The sequence below is a fragment of the Eptesicus fuscus genome, chromosome 7 (genome assembly GCF_027574615.1).
Source record: "Eptesicus fuscus isolate TK198812 chromosome 7, DD_ASM_mEF_20220401, whole genome shotgun sequence".
NCBI lineage: Eukaryota > Metazoa > Chordata > Mammalia > Chiroptera > Vespertilionidae > Eptesicus > Eptesicus fuscus.
This window is the reverse complement of record NC_072479.1, coordinates 91,890,198-91,907,403: the sequence shown is the minus strand read 5'-3', so window position 1 is coordinate 91,907,403 and position 17,206 is coordinate 91,890,198. Positions and strand designations below refer to the sequence as shown.

At 37.1% G+C, this 17,206-nt stretch overlaps 1 protein-coding gene across 4 annotated transcripts in view; it reads left to right on the top strand.

Annotated features, from left to right (window-relative positions):
• The window catches only part of ANKS1B (ankyrin repeat and sterile alpha motif domain containing 1B), an 808,746-nt gene that overhangs the window by 263,937 nt on the left and 527,603 nt on the right, over nucleotides 1-17,206 (top strand). For all 4 annotated transcript variants that reach the window (XM_054719390.1, XM_054719389.1, XM_054719388.1 and 1 more), the window contains exon 11: nucleotides 1,071-1,207. In XM_054719390.1, coding sequence (XP_054575365.1) covers nucleotides 1,071-1,207 — 137 coding nt within the window. The remainder of the gene's footprint in view (nucleotides 1-1,070; nucleotides 1,208-17,206) is intronic.

Here is a 17,206-nt window from a genome sequence, read left to right as displayed (position 1 = left end):
AAATTATTGCTTTTCAGTTGGGATTGTAGACAGTAGCTGTGGAACAGAGAGATTTGCTGGTCTATAAACAATTCACAGTCTCAGTCTCTTTTGCATCAATTCAGCTAGCTGTCTAGGACAGAACATTATTGGAAACTAATTAAAATTATAACAGGGAAGTATATTTTTTTTTGCAGATTTGAACTTGCAATCGTTTCCATAAAAAGCCATAGAGGATTGCCAAATTGTTGTTAAAATAATATAACTTCTCTTTGTGCTAGCAGAAGTTATTTATAAAACATTTGTCATCCTTTCCCAAGTATTTTAAACATTCCAAATGGCATCGTTGATGTTATTTTGTTTTTATATAAACTTAAGAAGAAAATGTTTCATGTGCTGCTGATTTTGAAGACATTACTTTCTTTATCCTTCCACCTCACCCCCCAAACAGTTACCATAAGGGAAGACTTATTTAGATTTTTGATATTTCATTCATTTAGTTTTGACCATATAGGGGGATATATTTATCTGTGGGGTAATAGTTTTTATTATAAAACTGTTTTGTACAAATGTCAGTTTCTCATCCAGGTTAATTCACTGGGGTATTTTTCTATCTCTTGAAGGATTTCTGAGAGAAATGCTTTGGGGAGGTTTGAATTGGGGTCTTATGAATTGGAGCTATGAAACATCTACTTTAATAAAGATCAATACCCATTTGAAAGATTATGAAGAAAACTTAGGCCCATAATATATTAAAAAGATCATGTTCTTTTTAAAGTTAAGGTACAGTTTTAGTCATTCATATAATCGTGGTAGTCTTCACAGCTATGCTGGGTAATCTATCATTATTAACTGAATAATAATACTCTTCTTTCTTGGGATAATACCACAGGGGGTGATATTATTTTAAAAGAGAACAACGCATCCAACAAACATTATCTTTAAAACATGCTGCTGAGCATATTCCTCAGTATGATCCTGTAATTGATAGTTTTAAGTTGAAATCTCAATTCCTGTTCATTAAACTAATTTGCAGTCTCAAAAGGTAAACTGAGTGATTAGGTTCATGGCAGTTCTATTTTTATTCACAGATAATGCCTCTGAGGTAGCAATTACTGCTCCAGGAACTAGTAACCATAGAAACAGCTCTACAGGCCCAACACCTGACTGCTCACCTCCATCCCCCGACACTGCCCTCAAAAATATTGTAAAAGTTATTCGACCCCAGGTAAGTGCCCAGAATGACATTATCTGCACCATAATGTATGTTGTTTCTGAATCAGTGCATGCAAAACTGACATTGCAATGCCTGGCCTATGTTATGATATGTGCATTGATTTTTAGATTAAAAGAAGGGACTCGGAATGGGATGTTTTCTTCCCTTGGAGTTGATGGTAGACACTGAAATCTATATCAGCTTTTAGAAAAAAGAATTTGTATATTATAGAAAAAAACAACAACAAATGAAGCTTAGGAAACATGCCATTTCACATCATCTTTCACAGCATTTTAATAATTATAGTCCAATTATTAAGTTGTTACTTTTTTTTTTCCCCTTGGGTGTCTCCTGCTCGTTTTGTCTTCATTTCTCTGAACATGCTGCTTTACTTGCAATCACTTCCCTATCCGCCAGCCCCAGTTGTTTCTATATATTTTCTTTACATTCTCTATTCCTTATGGTCTCTGATTTTGCCCGTGTTTGATGTTGTACATCTCATTGCTCCTTACTTCCCTTCAGGGTTCACTTTCGCCTAGCTGGTCTCCCTTTACCCTTTGTTCTTTTCCCTCACGCCTGTCATTTGTCTGTGTGGCTTTCTTTCGCTTCCCTCTTTCTTCTCTTTCAGTTGGGTTTCCCAGTAGGCGGTTTGCAGGCAAGCTTTAGAAATATCACTAGGACAAGCTGTTCTGTGATATTTCATTGAAAATAGCACTTATAAAGCTGTTAGCATTATATTTTTGCCAGCAGAAGAACTCAGAACGTGGACTTGGTCTTGTTCTCAACCTGGCTCGTTCTGAATGGGCCTCATAAAATCCAAGAGAGGGGGACTGTGGATCCAATCAATGCCATTCACCATCTACTTAAGTACATAGTATGAACAAGTTCTTTGAGCTAATTTGTAAGACAGATGTGCCTTTTAAGACTGTTTTGCTGTGAATGAGCCATGATTTCCTTAATATCTTATCTTCTTTCATATAATTTGTTTAGGATGATTCTTATTATAATCATCATCCTCATTAATAAAATGGAATTTATTTATTTACCTGGAATTAGCCTTTTACTCTCAATATTATGTTATGAATATTCACCCACATTTATGTGCAGTTTAGTTCATTAATTTCCTTTGTAAAATTTTTAAAATTTTATTTTTTCCATCACCTTTTATCCCCTCTATGCCCTTTACCACCTCCATTTATTCCCCCTCCACCCCCGCAATCACCACACTATATCCATGTCCATGAGTTCTCTCTCTTTTATTTTTATTTTTTGCTCATTCCCCCCTCCTCACACTCCCATCCTTGAGCTGTCTGCCTGCTCTCTATCTATGAGTCTGTCTCTATTTTGCTTGGTAGTTCAGTTTGTTCATTAAATTCCATATGTAAGTGAAACCATATGGTACTTGTCTTTCTCTGACTGGCTTATTTCACTTAGCATAATGTTCTCCAGGTCATCCATACTGTCGCAAAGGCTAAAATTTTCTTAAAATGGCATTTAAATCTTACATATCCACCTCATTGTATAGAACATTTTTTTTCTTACTTTTTTTGTGTGACACTTTCATATAAATTGTTTCCTTTAACCTTCATTAACTCCAAGAGAATGGATATTATGGTGTTTTGGGTAAGGATGTTGGCACTCCAAAGGAGCTAAGTTGTGCAACTAATTTGTAGTTCTTTTCCTTTCTTTCATATAATAGTTGTCTCTTCTGGCCCTGTTCAGAGGTTAGAAAAATCCTCACAAGGTTGTACAACATGACATCTCTATGAGGAACTTACAGGTTCAGGGTCAGTTAGGCACAGTCACATTTTACACAGAGTCCCAATATGCAGAGGAGAAAAATGTCTTAAAAAACCCTTTCTTACTCTTCAGGGAAATGTCATCTAGTTCATTTGCTTCAAGAAATAACCTCATTAACCCCTATTTAGATGCTAAATGCCACATTAACTATCATCGGTTCTCTCATTATATGAAGCTGTTTCTGGTGTTACTGTGAAGCCATAACATTTCCAGCATTTTTAAAATTACCTAGGTAGGAGATTGTCCTATATGTAAGTTAATAAGATCCATTAATAAACATATTTACTTTTATACCAACGTAAATTCTCTAATGTAAATGCATGTGGTCATTCAATGAATGAAAAACAGATTTTTTTCTACATATCTGAAGTCAATGCAACCCTAAGGAAACTTAATAAATCCTTCCTTACATATTCTATTTTACTTTAGCTGTGTTTATTTTGGTAAAATTTGAAGAAAATGAGAGGTAGTGTTAAAGCCAGAAATTCCAACTTGACTCTATTCCTCGGTTCATTATTACTAGTAAATGTCTATGAAGCTAACTAACTCCAGCTTCCTTTCTTAGCTGTCATAGTGATGATTTAAGGAGGAAAGAAATGAAGTAAGAAAGTCAGGAAACTGAGGATTATGCTATTTAACTTAGAACCAATGCAGCCTTTAAGTATGTATGTAATAGAACAAGATTGCTAAGGTGTGTAATTGGGAAAGAATATAACATCAATGTTCTTTTTACCGCAGAGACTTTGGGGATTGCTTATTTCTCCTCATGATGTCTGATCTCCTGGGGCTCCTCATTCACTGTAGAGAGCAGGGAATAGAAAATTTAGTGTAAATAATTATGAGGGAGAATCAGGGTAGGACACATGATTTCAGGAAAGGGTTTGGAGACTAGGGAGTGTGGGTGGGGGACTCCCGGGTGTGTTCTGACAAGTCACAGGTGTGTGACGGATGGAGAATGGTTGAGATCTAACTGTTCTAAAGAAAAGATAATTGTTGTTAGATTATATAAGAGCCTATATTTTGATCACAAGTTTAATCCTCTAAAATGTTTGCTAATTCTGGCTTTCTGGCTGGAAATGCAAGAAATGTGAAGTTAGATTGACTTGTGGGTATTAAAACACTTTTAAAATTTACTAATTAGAAATTAATAACATGGTTGAAAAGATCATTTCACTCTTAAAACTACCTGTGTTCATGAATTTGCATTTCTTTGACTGGGCATTGGCACATGTGTTTATTGTTATTGTGAGAATGATATAGAATTGATGAGTGATAAAAACAATTTTCATTGCATTTGCTGCAAATATATACTACTTAGATAGAGCAAGTTTAGTTACTTCCCCTTCTCTTTTTGTATGCCTTTATCTAGTCTACTTTCCTTAACTTTACCTATACATGAGAAGATCCATCCTACCTAATAAAACAGTAATATGCTAATTGACCATACCTTTGCTATGCCCACAGCCAATCAGGGTGCTATGCAAATTAACCCAGTAAAGATTGACTTAGTGCGGCCCCTATGTGCTGCCCCGCCCCCAATCGCCACGGGAACTGGGGCCTCTGGGAGGTGCTGGGGACTTCCTCCACTCCGATTGCTGAGCGGCTGAGGGAACTGGGGCCGGTGGGAGGTGCTGGGGCCTCCCCCTCCGCTCCCATCGCCGCTGCCTCCCGGGGCCAAGCCCCGACCCTGAAAAAAGGCAGAAGGCGGTGGCCAGAGCCAAGGCCTGGGTCCCCGGTGCTGGTGGAAAACTGGTGCAGGCAGCCAGGTGAATGAAGGTCTATTGCACAAATCTTTGTGCAACGGGCTTCTAGTTGTAAATAAGGACTCATTGCATTCAATTTGTGGTAGGGCTGATTATACATTGTATGTTTGGATAATTATTTAGAAGCCACAGATTTTGCAGTGTTTTGTTGTTTGATTTTATTTGGAATACTTATTTATTTTTTAAATGTGTTTTTATTGATTTCAGAGAGGAAGGAAGAGAGATATATAAACATCAATGATGAGAATCATTGACTGGCTGCCTCATGCACTCCCCCTACTGGGGATAAAGCCTGCAACCCGGCCATGTACCCTGACTGGGAATCAAACCATGACCACCTGGTTCATGGGTCGACCTCAACCACTGAGTCACACTGGCCAGGCGTGGCATATTTACTAACTCACTAAGTCACAGCTGTTAGTTCTGCATCCCATGTTTGACCTTTTTACCTTTGCTTCTTTGGACTCGTTCATGTCATAAAATTTTTCAGATTGTGAAACATTCTATTTTCAACTCATGGAGGCTGAAATATTTATATACTACTGGTTTCTCTTTGTTTTCTTCCAGTGTATTAACCTACTAGGCTGAGCTTCTCTATCATGATGATTTACCCACATTTTTAAAATGATGACTTTTGATGAATAGAATATTTTAATTTTGGTGAGATCCAGTTTATCAATTTTTTCTTTCATGGTTTGTGCGTTTTGTGTTTTGTTCAGGTTGTGAATATATGCTCTCATATTTTTTCTAGATGCTTTCTGGTTCTGGCTTTTATATTTGGTTTTATGATCTATCTCAAATTGTTTTTGTAGGTTGCGAGGTAAGAGTTGAAATTCATTTTTTTTTTCCTATATGGAAAAAGAGTTTTCTCATTGAGTTGACTTAGTGCTTTAGTATTGTTTATTACTTTCACTTTCCAATTGTTCATTGTTGGTATATAGAAATGCTGTTGAGTTTTCCATTATCCTGTGTCCTGCAACCTGGATAAACTTATGGAAAAGTTATAGTAGTTCCTTTTAAAAATAATTTTTATTGGTTTATTTCTGTCCTCTGAGAATAATGATGGTTTTATTTCTTCTTTTTCTAGTCTTTATGTCTATTATTATTATTAATAATATAATACTACTCTGGCTGCAGGGCAATTGTGCACGGAACTGGTAAAATCAAAAATCCTTTCCTTGTTTGTTATCTTTAAGGGAAAGCATTCAGTATTTAAGCATTAAATATAATACAACCTATGTTTATTATATATACTCTTCTACTCCTAATTTGCTGGGTGTTTTTAGAATAAAAGGGTGTTGACATTTTTCTTTTTTTTTCTATATATAATTAGATGATCATATAATTTTTCCTCCTTTGTTCTGTTGATGTGATAAATTATATTGTTTTATTTTTTATATTTTAATTGTTTTTTAATCCTCTCCTGAGGATATGTTTCCATTGATTTTTTAGAAAAAGAGGAAGAGAGAGAGAGAGAGAGAAAGAGAGAGAGAACGCACGCAAGAGAGAAACATTGATTGGTTACCTTCTGTGCACACCTCGACTGGGGATAGAACCCTTGACCTAGGTATGTGCCCTGACTGGGAATCGAACCCTCAGCCTTTTGGTGTATGGGATGACACTCAACTAACTGAGCCATCGGGCTAGGGCTACATGTTTTATTTTTTAATGTTAATCCAACTTTGCATTTCTGGGATAAGTTGACTTGGTTATGATGTTCAAGAGACACTTTAGATAAAGCATTAGTATGTAAAGAGATGGATTAAATCTAAGGGAGTCAAAGATGACTAATGATCTGGTCCTGGTTGGCTGGGATTTTGAAATGATCTTAATAAAAAGAGGAAAGACCTGAGCAGAATTTATTTTGATGAGGAAGATGGTGGCATGATAAATTTTGTTTTGTAAACTTATTGAGTGTGTGGCATGATATTACAAATTAGAAATATTGATGTGGAGCTCTGGTGAGAGGTAAAAGCTTAAGGTAAAGATTTTACAGTCATTTATAGAATTAGATGGTGAAGGGAGATAGTATCAAAGACAGAATGCTGGAAATGTTCACTCTTAAGAGTATAATTAATATTTGTTAAATATAAAATGCCATTTAATTTTCCTGGTTGTTTTTGGAATGGATATTATCTTCATTTTATAGATGAGGAAATTGGAAATCAGTACATTTAAGTAATTTCTTTACATATACTTTAGAAAGAAGGCCTTAGCAAATGGAGAGAGAGAAGGAGCATTGAGAGATAAAAAGCAAGAAAGATAAAATAATATCCTAAATATGAACAGAGAAAAAAATTGAAGAAGAGATTAGTTAACGTTATCAAAACTTGTTGGGATGCAAAGCAGAAGGAAGCTCAAAATGTCACCTTGTTTGGTGATTATGAGGACAAACACCTTCAAGAAAGCAATTTAATTAAAGTGGAGAAGGTAGAAGCTAAATTGCAGCGTTGAAGAGTTGAAGAATAGCAATGCACTGGTTGTAGATTAAGCTTTTGAATAATTTGGTGGTAAAAGGAAAGTATGACGGGTGTTGAAGGAATTTAAGAAACCATTTTGTGTGTGTGTGTGTATGTGTGTTAATGTCAGGATGCATGAAATTCAATCTGGTTGTAAAGAATGGGAAAGAGGAGATTAAAAGTTGATGGGAGAGACATGAATGATGAGGACTGAAATGTTAAATTTATAATAGGAGGAGTGACTAAATCTAGTTAGCTCCAAAGTTCAAACACTGGCATTACTGGAGTGTTTGGATAAGGAATTGGCTATTGAAGCATTGGATTTTGGGGCTGCACCCTTGGTGGTTGTTTTAGCTGGATGGATTTTTCTACTCTTCCTTTTTCACGACATGGGGATGTTTGAGAAGTGACCCAAGGTGGAGGCAGAAAAAAAAAAGACAATTTTGGCACAATATCACAGATGAATCATCCTATTAGGTGCTTAACATTGAACTTTATAATAACATTTTAATGAACATAGGTGGATATTAACAGAAAGTCAACCTGGAAAATTTGGAAATTCTGATTATCTTGAGGCTGTTCCTGGTACAGATTCCACCACATACTTTAAACCCCATCCATAGTAGAATCTGCCACAGTGAAGTGAGAAGGCCATACTCTTTCACACCTATGGAGGAATCTTACAAAAAGAAGCACACAGAGGCCATAGGGGTAAGGAAAGAAAGAAAAGTCAAGGGCCCAGGTCTCTCAAGAGACTAAGGCAGATAATTTGAAGAAAGGTGAGCTGCTCCTGAATTCCTACCCACGATGGATTCTGTTTCAATCAGGTGGCAACCTGAAGGAAATCAATATTTTAGATATTCTTCTGGACTTTTTTGGGTGCTTAATGAGCTAATAATAAGGTAATTTAATAATAATCCATACCATCTCTCCCTTCCATTATTAAGAGTTTAGAACTTGTGGTATATAAAATTCTTGCCAAACCTAGAATACTATTTTACTGGGCACTGTGGGGTTATAGAATATATATGCTAAATTTTAAAATTAGAAATGAGTGTGGGTAAAAAACAGAGTCATATAACTCAGAGTACAGAATATTGTATTGGGTTGAAGCAAAAAATAGGTAAGAAATAAAAAGACCTTTTAAAAGATAATCTTTAAAAAATATTTTTCTTTTAGTGCATTGAGCCATTTATTTCTATTATTGAGCATGTGTTTCATTTATTTCTTTTTTGCTTTTATTTATCTTTATTGTTGAAAGTATTACAGTTGTCCCCCCCTGCCCCGCTTTTCCCCCATTGACCCCTTCCACTCCACTCCTGCCCTTTAAAAAACCCTACAAGGTAAGTATTTTTTTTTTCTTTATTTTAATGATTGGGTTTGAGACTTAAAGAGGTTGAATAATTTTCCCAGTCTTACAGAGCCACTGACTGGAAGAACTCTGGTCTCCTAACTCCAGTAATCTGTTCATGTTAATTAGCTCCTCGGGGAGAAAATCATTAAGATGGAACATTGTATTCCAAAGGGATGATGAAGTTTGAGAGGAGAATAATAAGTTGGAAAAAGGAAGAAGAGCAGAAACTTAGATGGCTATAGTTTGTAACCTAACGGAGGAAACCAAAGAAGACTCTGTTCAGTAATGTGGAATCCCTCAACCAAAGCCAAGTGAGAAGTGAAAGCTAAAAACAGAAAGATAATAAAATAATAGAAAATAATCTTAGGTGAAACAAAGAACAATTGGAAAAGAAAAAAAGATATTAAGAAGTCAGTGGTCCCAACAATTAATCAGTAGTCCTCAACAAATTAGAATTTCCTGAGAAGATTAAAAAAAAAAAAAATGCCTGGGCCCTACCCCAGACTAATTAAATCAGTATCTCTGAAGACAAGTATTTTTTTTTTAAATCCTTATAGCTGCTTTTTCTAGGAATTCATCTCTAATCATGCTTGTCATCCTCTGTGTAACCTTCCTGACCCTTCAACTTGTCAGCAACGTGAGGATGGTATTTGCCTTGCCTCCTTCTCAGGGATGCAGTAAAGCGCGGATCAGATAAAATGTGCGTGGTGCTGTGTAAATTGTAAGGCCCTGTAGCAGCCCTACTTGCTGTTACAGTGATTTAAAAGTGGTGTTTGCCCACATTTGAAATAAGACCTTTGAGAGACACTCCTCTCACTCTTGCTGTCTCATCCACAGTGGCTCTGATGATAGCAACTTCAGCTTTTAGGAAATGTGTTTGGGAGCCTTTTAAGTTCCTTAAGTCATTCAAATCTACCCAGAATGATGCTGGCTAACTAGGGGGTAATCCCAACCTCCAGCATTTCATCCCATAGAGGTGTCTGCATACGAGAGCCGTGGAGATATGAACTGAAATTTGGGATGTGAGAGAAGCCAATAAAGATGAAGGACACAGAATTGAGTCAGGCTGAAGGGAAATTCCAGAATCTAAAAAGCACCCACTACAAGCTGTATATTCCACTAATGAATAAAATCACCATCATTCTTTATAGATGCCATGTCAATCATATGCCAGTAGAATATTATTCATCCTCATTTTTTTTTTTTATGAAACTCTGGCTGGATTTATCCACGATGAAAATGGTGAATGATTTATTACTGACCCTTTCTACATGTAAAAAAAATTCATCTCCTTTTCTAAGCATAAAATCTGATTCTCTGAATTTTGTTCCCACATTGCTATTAACAGCAGCAGACTTTATTAAATGGGTGTTTTTTCTTTTGTGTGGTTACTCAGGTTTTTTTCTTCCGCAAACATAAAAATCTCAGCGGGTGCCATTCTTTGGCATGTCTTTCTCCCAAGAGCATTTCTAGGCAGTCTGAATAAGCATGCATAGATGGAAATTTCTCTGGGAAAAAATTTCCTTAAAAAATAAAATGTCTAGAAAGTAGAGTTGGCATTATTGTTTTAAATGTCTTCAGTGGGAACTAGAATTTGAAACCTAATCTCATCCCTTGTTATTGACTTGCCCTGGGGAAAGTTAAAGGCCTGCAGTTACCTCTGCCTCTCAATTCATGGGAACCTGTTTGACCGAGTGATGAATAGTAGACCTAATGTATGAATCTGAAGTTGATCTCTTCAACTTCCTACTCTTGCCTGTTCTAAAATGATGGAATTTAGCTATGAATGTACCACAGAGCACATTGTTACTTTATTTATTCATTCAGTAAACAGAGTTGAGTGCTTATTGGATGCTGGGCATCATAAAAGAATATTTACATATAAAAATGATCTCAAAGAACCTTTAATCGACTGAGGGAGACTGTGTTATAAAGAGATAACATTTAGATTTTCACTGATGGAATTCATTGATTGAATGAATAATCCCAGGGATTATCCTCAGATTTCTCTCAATCTACATTCATTCCCTGTGTATTCGCATCCAGTTCCAGGGCTTTAAATGCTATCTATATGCTGATGACTCCTAAACTTTTATGTCCAGCCCTTTCTTCCTTCAGATCATATTTAGATGCCACTTCCCTGAACTCAGACTCAGATCCAGTCAGCTACCCTAAATCTCAAATAAATGTCTAAAAAGCATTTTAAGCTTAATATGTGTGGCACTAAACTTTGCATTTCAGTTCATGGCAGCACAGGGTAAAGAATTTGATCCCATTCTTGATTCTTTTCTTTTTCTCACACTGTCACATCCGATCCATCAGAAAACCTTCTAGGCCAACAATTCTTAACTATCGTTCAGGACCCCTTGGCAGTCTCAAAGACCCTTTCAGGAGGTCTGTGAGGTCAAAATTGTTCATAATTATACAAACATATTTTTCCCTTCCCACTCTTATTTGTAAAAGTGCTTGATGGAGTTTTCCATTGTTGTACAATGATGTGCACTGACATCATAGCTCTGATGGCTAATGAAATGTGCATTTGAATTCCTATGTTTTAAAAGTATCTCAGTTTTAATATACTAAATAGTTATAGATATTACCCCCCTGTACGAAAACTCTTTAGGGTTTCCAGTAATTTTTAAGGGTATGAAATGGTCCTGAGATTTAAAAAAAAAGTTTAAAAATTGTTCCTCTAGTTTTCTTTTCAAAATATATCTTGAATCTGCCACTATTGTATAAACCATTAATACGTTTGCCTGGACTTTTGAAAAAGCCTCTCACTCTGTTTCCTGGCAATGACTGTTGTGCCCTTATTATTCTTTTACAAATTGGCAGGTGGACTTACATAAATCAGATCATGTTATTCATCTGCTAAACTTCCAATGTCTTTCCATCTCACTCAGACTAAAATCATCCATCACCTTATATAATTTGACTCTCTCTTTAACCTCTTAATCGATCTCCTGTCAGTCTCCACCTAGCTCACTTTACTCCAGCCATGCCATCTGTTCTACACTGCCTCAGATAAGCCAAACAGTTCCTGCCTTACGTTTTTTTATATTCGTCATGGACTTGTCTGGAATGCCCTTCTCCCACTGACTTATGTGGCTCATTATCTTTCTTCCTTCAGATCATATTTAGATGCCACTATAAGGAAGGCCTTCTCTGACCACTGAATATAAAGTAGCCTCAACTTAATGTTCTAGCTCCTTTATGCTAGTTTTTCCTTTGTAACATATTTTAAACCTGACTTAGCATTTATGTGTTGGTCAGTGTCTTTCCCACTCGAATGGATTTTTCCATAAGAATAAGAACAATGTACCATTATGATTAATATATGCTCAATCCTAGTACCTATAACAGCACCTAGTACATAATAGGTGCTCAATAAGTATCATTTTAATTAACAGAGTATGGTTGGGTAAAAGCCAGGGAAAGCTATTCTAGGAAGAGGGTACACAAATGGAGCTTTATAATTGAATAGAAATTAGGTAGATAAAGTGGTATATACACTTCCCAGGGAGCACAATAGAATGAGCAAGGTTTTTATAGTTTTTTCACTTAATACTGTGCCAAATTCACCATAGGGTATTCTAATAAATCAAGAAGTCCTAACCACATATTTTACCATCTTCCCCTCAATCAGAATGTCTCAATATCTGTGAAGTACTCATTCGGAGTGATGTTTCTGGAGTAAAAAAATGTTCCAGTGGTCAAATGTATTAGGGAATTACAGGGTTAAACACTTTTCTGCACTGAAGGATTTTTCATAGCCTTCCTCCACTTCCACCCTTGGAAACCCATTATTATTTTTCACAACTAGTGATCCACAACACACAATCTGGGAAACATGATATAGGTCACTTGATATGCTTCTTTATAGCTAACCCTAGCAATTCCATTATGGTTTGGTTTTTCCACTCATTCTGCACCAATTTACACTGTTGAGAAAGGGGACATGATGACTAAGCAATAAATCTGTGTCATTCATTTAGTCTGTTACAGAATGGTATCTATATATTACTTACTTAATTCTCTGAGCAATCATTATCAGATAATAGGGCCATTATAATTTCTATTTTATGTATGAAGAAAAGTAAAATAAGTATACTGTACCCTGTTGAAAAACAAGTTTTGAATCAATGGTGTTAAATCCCTAAAACTGAAAAACAAGTAATTAGAAGGGCCTATATTTTTCACTATAATACAGTATTATTTAGCATCATTATATTTTACATTGATTGAATTCAATTCAATAAGTTTGTTTCAAGCTCTATATTAGTCACTATGAACAATAAAAAGTTTACATAATTGTTTGAGTTTGGTATACAAATTAGCTACATTGTTTTCTTTCTCTCCTAGATTCAGAACCAGTTGAGAGATATGACATAGAAGTTAGACAAATTAAAATAAAATGTCATAATTTTTATTGTTACTGTAGAACTGATTGGACAATATGATTCTGGATATGTGGCTAGATGTGCTTGCTGTAACTTTGCCCCTGAATTAAACATACATCACAGCCATCTATAAAGTGGTTTTGATACAGAAGATCAGGAATGTATAGATTATGCTGACATGTTGGCTCTGAAGAGGAGAAACCCAGAAGGAGCAGAGCCTGGAATGCTTAGTTCTTTCCCCAAAGACATTTTGCAGCTGAACAATTCTCACTCCATGGGGAGATATGAGTGAAGCGAGACTAGGCCAAGAATGTTACTCTAATGGAATTACCTTTCTTGTGGAAACATGAGTTCAGAGAGTACAAATTCAGCTTAACATGATAATAAAATACCTAGTATACTTTATTTGGTCAAGTAGCCTAGAGTGTTTGGATAATAAGGCTCATTATACTTATTTGCCGTTACATCAGCTTACTTACTCCAAAAACATCTCTGTTTTCCTTATATTAATGGTACTATCATCTAATCAGTTTGCCAAACCAGAAATTTGAGTTGCCCTAGAGCCTTCCCTTTTCTTCTCTCCCTATCTAAATAGCAAACCAAACCATCTCAATTCTGTTTCCTTAACATCTGCCAAAGCTTTCCTCTTTTCTTTGTTCCCACTGCAAATGTCTTAGTTCACCTGCTCTTGACTTGGTTATTGAAATAGCTTCCATAATGGCTCCCTTGCTGGCACTTTCATCTGCTTCTAACTTATCTTCTACATGTCTCACAGTAATTTTCAAGTTTTAATATTATTATTTTGAAACAATCAAAAAGTTACAGCAAAATTAGAAAACAATATAAAGACCTTTTTGCCTGGAATTATTTGTAAGTTGCTGATACCATCAGCTCCAAATACTTTGGCATGTTATTTCTTAGGAACATGGACATTTATCCTTAACCAGAAAACAACTATCAACATCAGATATTGAACTTTGACATGTTACTAGCATTGAATCCTATAACCCGATTCAAATATCACCAATTGTCATAATAATGTGTTTCATGGTAATATGATCCCATCCAGAACCATACATTGTATCTAGTTCTCATCTCATTTGACCTGGAACAATTCCTCAGTCTTTTCTAGACTTTAAAACCGTGACGCATTTGAAGATAACGGGTCAGTTACTTTACAGAATGTCCCTCCATTTGGGTTTGTCTGATATTTCCTCATAATTGGATTCAGTCTATTTTCATCTTTTTCAGAAAGATGTAGAAGATTTTTTTTTATTGTATCCTTTTTGATTTGTCTTATTCCTGATGATATTCACCTTGATCACTTGATTAAGTTTGTGTCTCCCAGGCTTATCCACTGTAAAGTTACTCTTTCCTTCTGTAAGTTATAAGCACTTGTGGTATGTACTTTGAAACTATATTAACATCCCATTTCTCATAAAACATTATGTTTATTTTATTTACTTATATATGTATATTTGTGTAGACTCATGTTTTCCTATTTTATTCAGTGCGTTATGTGCTCCATTACTATCATTATTTGTTTTGATGCTCAAATGAGTCCTAATGTTGCCAAAGGGAGCCCATCTGTGTCCTTTGACATATTCTCACCATTCTTCAAGTACTTCATCATTCTGGAAGAACAAGATATTCTAGGCTTAGCTCATATACACATTTCCAGTCCCAAATGTGGAACCAGCCATTTCTCCAAGAAGCTCTACTTCCTTTTAGTGGAAAATGGTAGTTAGATGCCAAGATTTGGTCACTACAGTAGGTCCTGGGGTTACGTCGGAGATCCGTTCCTATGGTGCGATGTAACGTGATTTTCATAAGCACCTACGTCACTCACATGGAGCACACACACAGCAGTAATGAAGTGAAACAGTAAAAAAAATTTAAAAGAAAGATAACAATTCCTGACCTTTACATGTGGTAAATAAATAATAAAAGACATAAAGCACATATGTACACATGTCGAAATGACGGAACTTTTTAAAAAAATAAATAAATGGGAGATGGTGACATAACCACGAAACGATGTATGTCGAGTCCGACGTAACCTGAGGACTGCCTGTAAGTACATTTATTGCAATTGGATGTCACTGTTCCAAGGTCCCCTGAGTGGGCAGAGCTGGGGAGTATTTCTATGTTCCACCTTCCCTTCTTTCTCCCCAGCTTCACAGTCCATTGCCTTGAGCCCTCACTTCTTAAATCAGGATGGGTGGCTGCTTAGGGAGGTTCTACCAGGGTCTTTGGCCCTTATTTCCCACCAGGGCCCCATTGACAGCTTTCTGCTTAATGCAGTCATTACAATTTCCAGGGCAGATGCTTTAAATACTGGGAAAATAAGTCTATGTGCTGTATATTCTTCTAAACCTACTGATTCTCCCTGTTCTTTCAACTCTCACCTCTGCAGATTAGCAGTGGGGCCCTGCCACTGTCTTCTCCATTTAATTTGATGATTCTGCCAGCCAATAGGAGTGCTTTGTTGTGATTTAACGCTTCAGTGTCTGCTTTCAGGCAGGTTACATCTATGCTACATCTTGTACTAAGGGAAGAAAAAATCATCTGTCCTTTACTTGGAAGTAGGCATTATCCTAAGTGATCCATTTACATTATCTCAGTTAATCTGGACAATGATTTTACACAGCAGGTTGTATTATTATATTTCAAAACTAAACTGTAAATATGGGCACTGGTATTTGAATCCAATTCTGTCTCACTCCAAATCTCATTCTGTCTCGAATATAGGTGTCAATAACTTTTACCTATGGGACCGAGAAGGAAACATATAGGTGCTTTTGAATTTAGGACACTCATGAATTGAGTGTTCAACCTGCTCATTTTTTAAAAACATGTTTTTTTAAATTGATTTCAGAGAGAGGAAGGGAGAGAGATGGAAACATCAGTGATGAGAGATAATCATTGATTGGCTATCTCCTACACGCCTCCCACTGGGGATTGAGACTGCAACCTGGGCATGTGCCCTGACCGGAAATCTAACCATAACTTCCTGGTCCATAGGTTGACACTCAACCATTGAGCCACACCAGCTGTGCTCAACTTGCTCATTGATGTAAAGATAAAGCAAGGAATTTTAGGCTTATAGACTGTTTCAGCATTTAATGATTTTTTTTCTTTAAGGGCACTCTAAGCAAAGTTTACATATAAGTCGTGCCAATTTTTGATTATCTGGAAACTGATTACTCAATTTATAGGTTTAAAAATACATATTTGCTTTATATCCCTTCTTATCAATCTTTTGAGTATTCCATTACCAAAGATGGGACAGGGAGAAAATAAAAACTTTTATTAATGTGCATTTTGATATGTGTTTTAGAATAATACTTAGCAGAAGAAAGAGTTGAAAGTGTTTGCTAAAATTATTTTGAATACATATCTTCATTTAAAAAACTCCATCATCCTATCTAATAATAGACAAATATGCAAATTGACCGTACCTTCGCTATGCCCGCGATTGGCCAGGAGGCGCGGGGGGGGGCGGGACTTGGGGTGGCTGGGGTGGCGATTGGGCTGGCGGGATGCTGAGCTCGCGTCACCAGCGGCGGCTCAAGCTCAGCGTCTGCGCCACAGAAGGGGGCCTCTGGGACAGCGAGCTCACATCCCACCGTGGACCATCAAAAGCGGGGGAGCTGGGTGCCTGTCTGCTCAGGCACCAGGCCTTTCAGAAGCCTCCGCCACGCTGGAGGCTTCTGAAAGGCCTGGTGCACCAGCGATCAAAAGCAAAAGCTTGGGAGCTGGGTGCCTGTCCGCTCAGGCACCCAGCTCCCCTGTGATCGAAAGCAAAAGCGTGGGAGCTGGGTGCCTGTCCGCTGGTGCACCAGGCCTTTCAGAAGCCTCCGTCACGCCGGCACCCAGCTCCCCGGTGATCGAAAGCGAAAGCGTGTAGGGGACCCTACATATGCATGATTCAATCATGCACTGGACCTCTAGTCATACTATATAATAAAAGCCTAATATGCAAATCGACCGAACAGCAGAACCACCAGTTGCTATGATGTCTACTGACCACCAGGGGGCAGATGCTCAATGCAGGAGCTGCCCCCTGGTGGTCAGTGCGCTCCCACAGGGGGAGTGCCACTCAGCCAGAAACCAGGCTTACAGCTGGTGAGCATAGCGGCAGTGGCGGGAGCCTCTCCTACCTCCACTGCAGGCGAGCGATAAGGAGCAAGGAGTCTCAGACTGCAAGAGCCCTGGACATCCCTCGAGGGGTC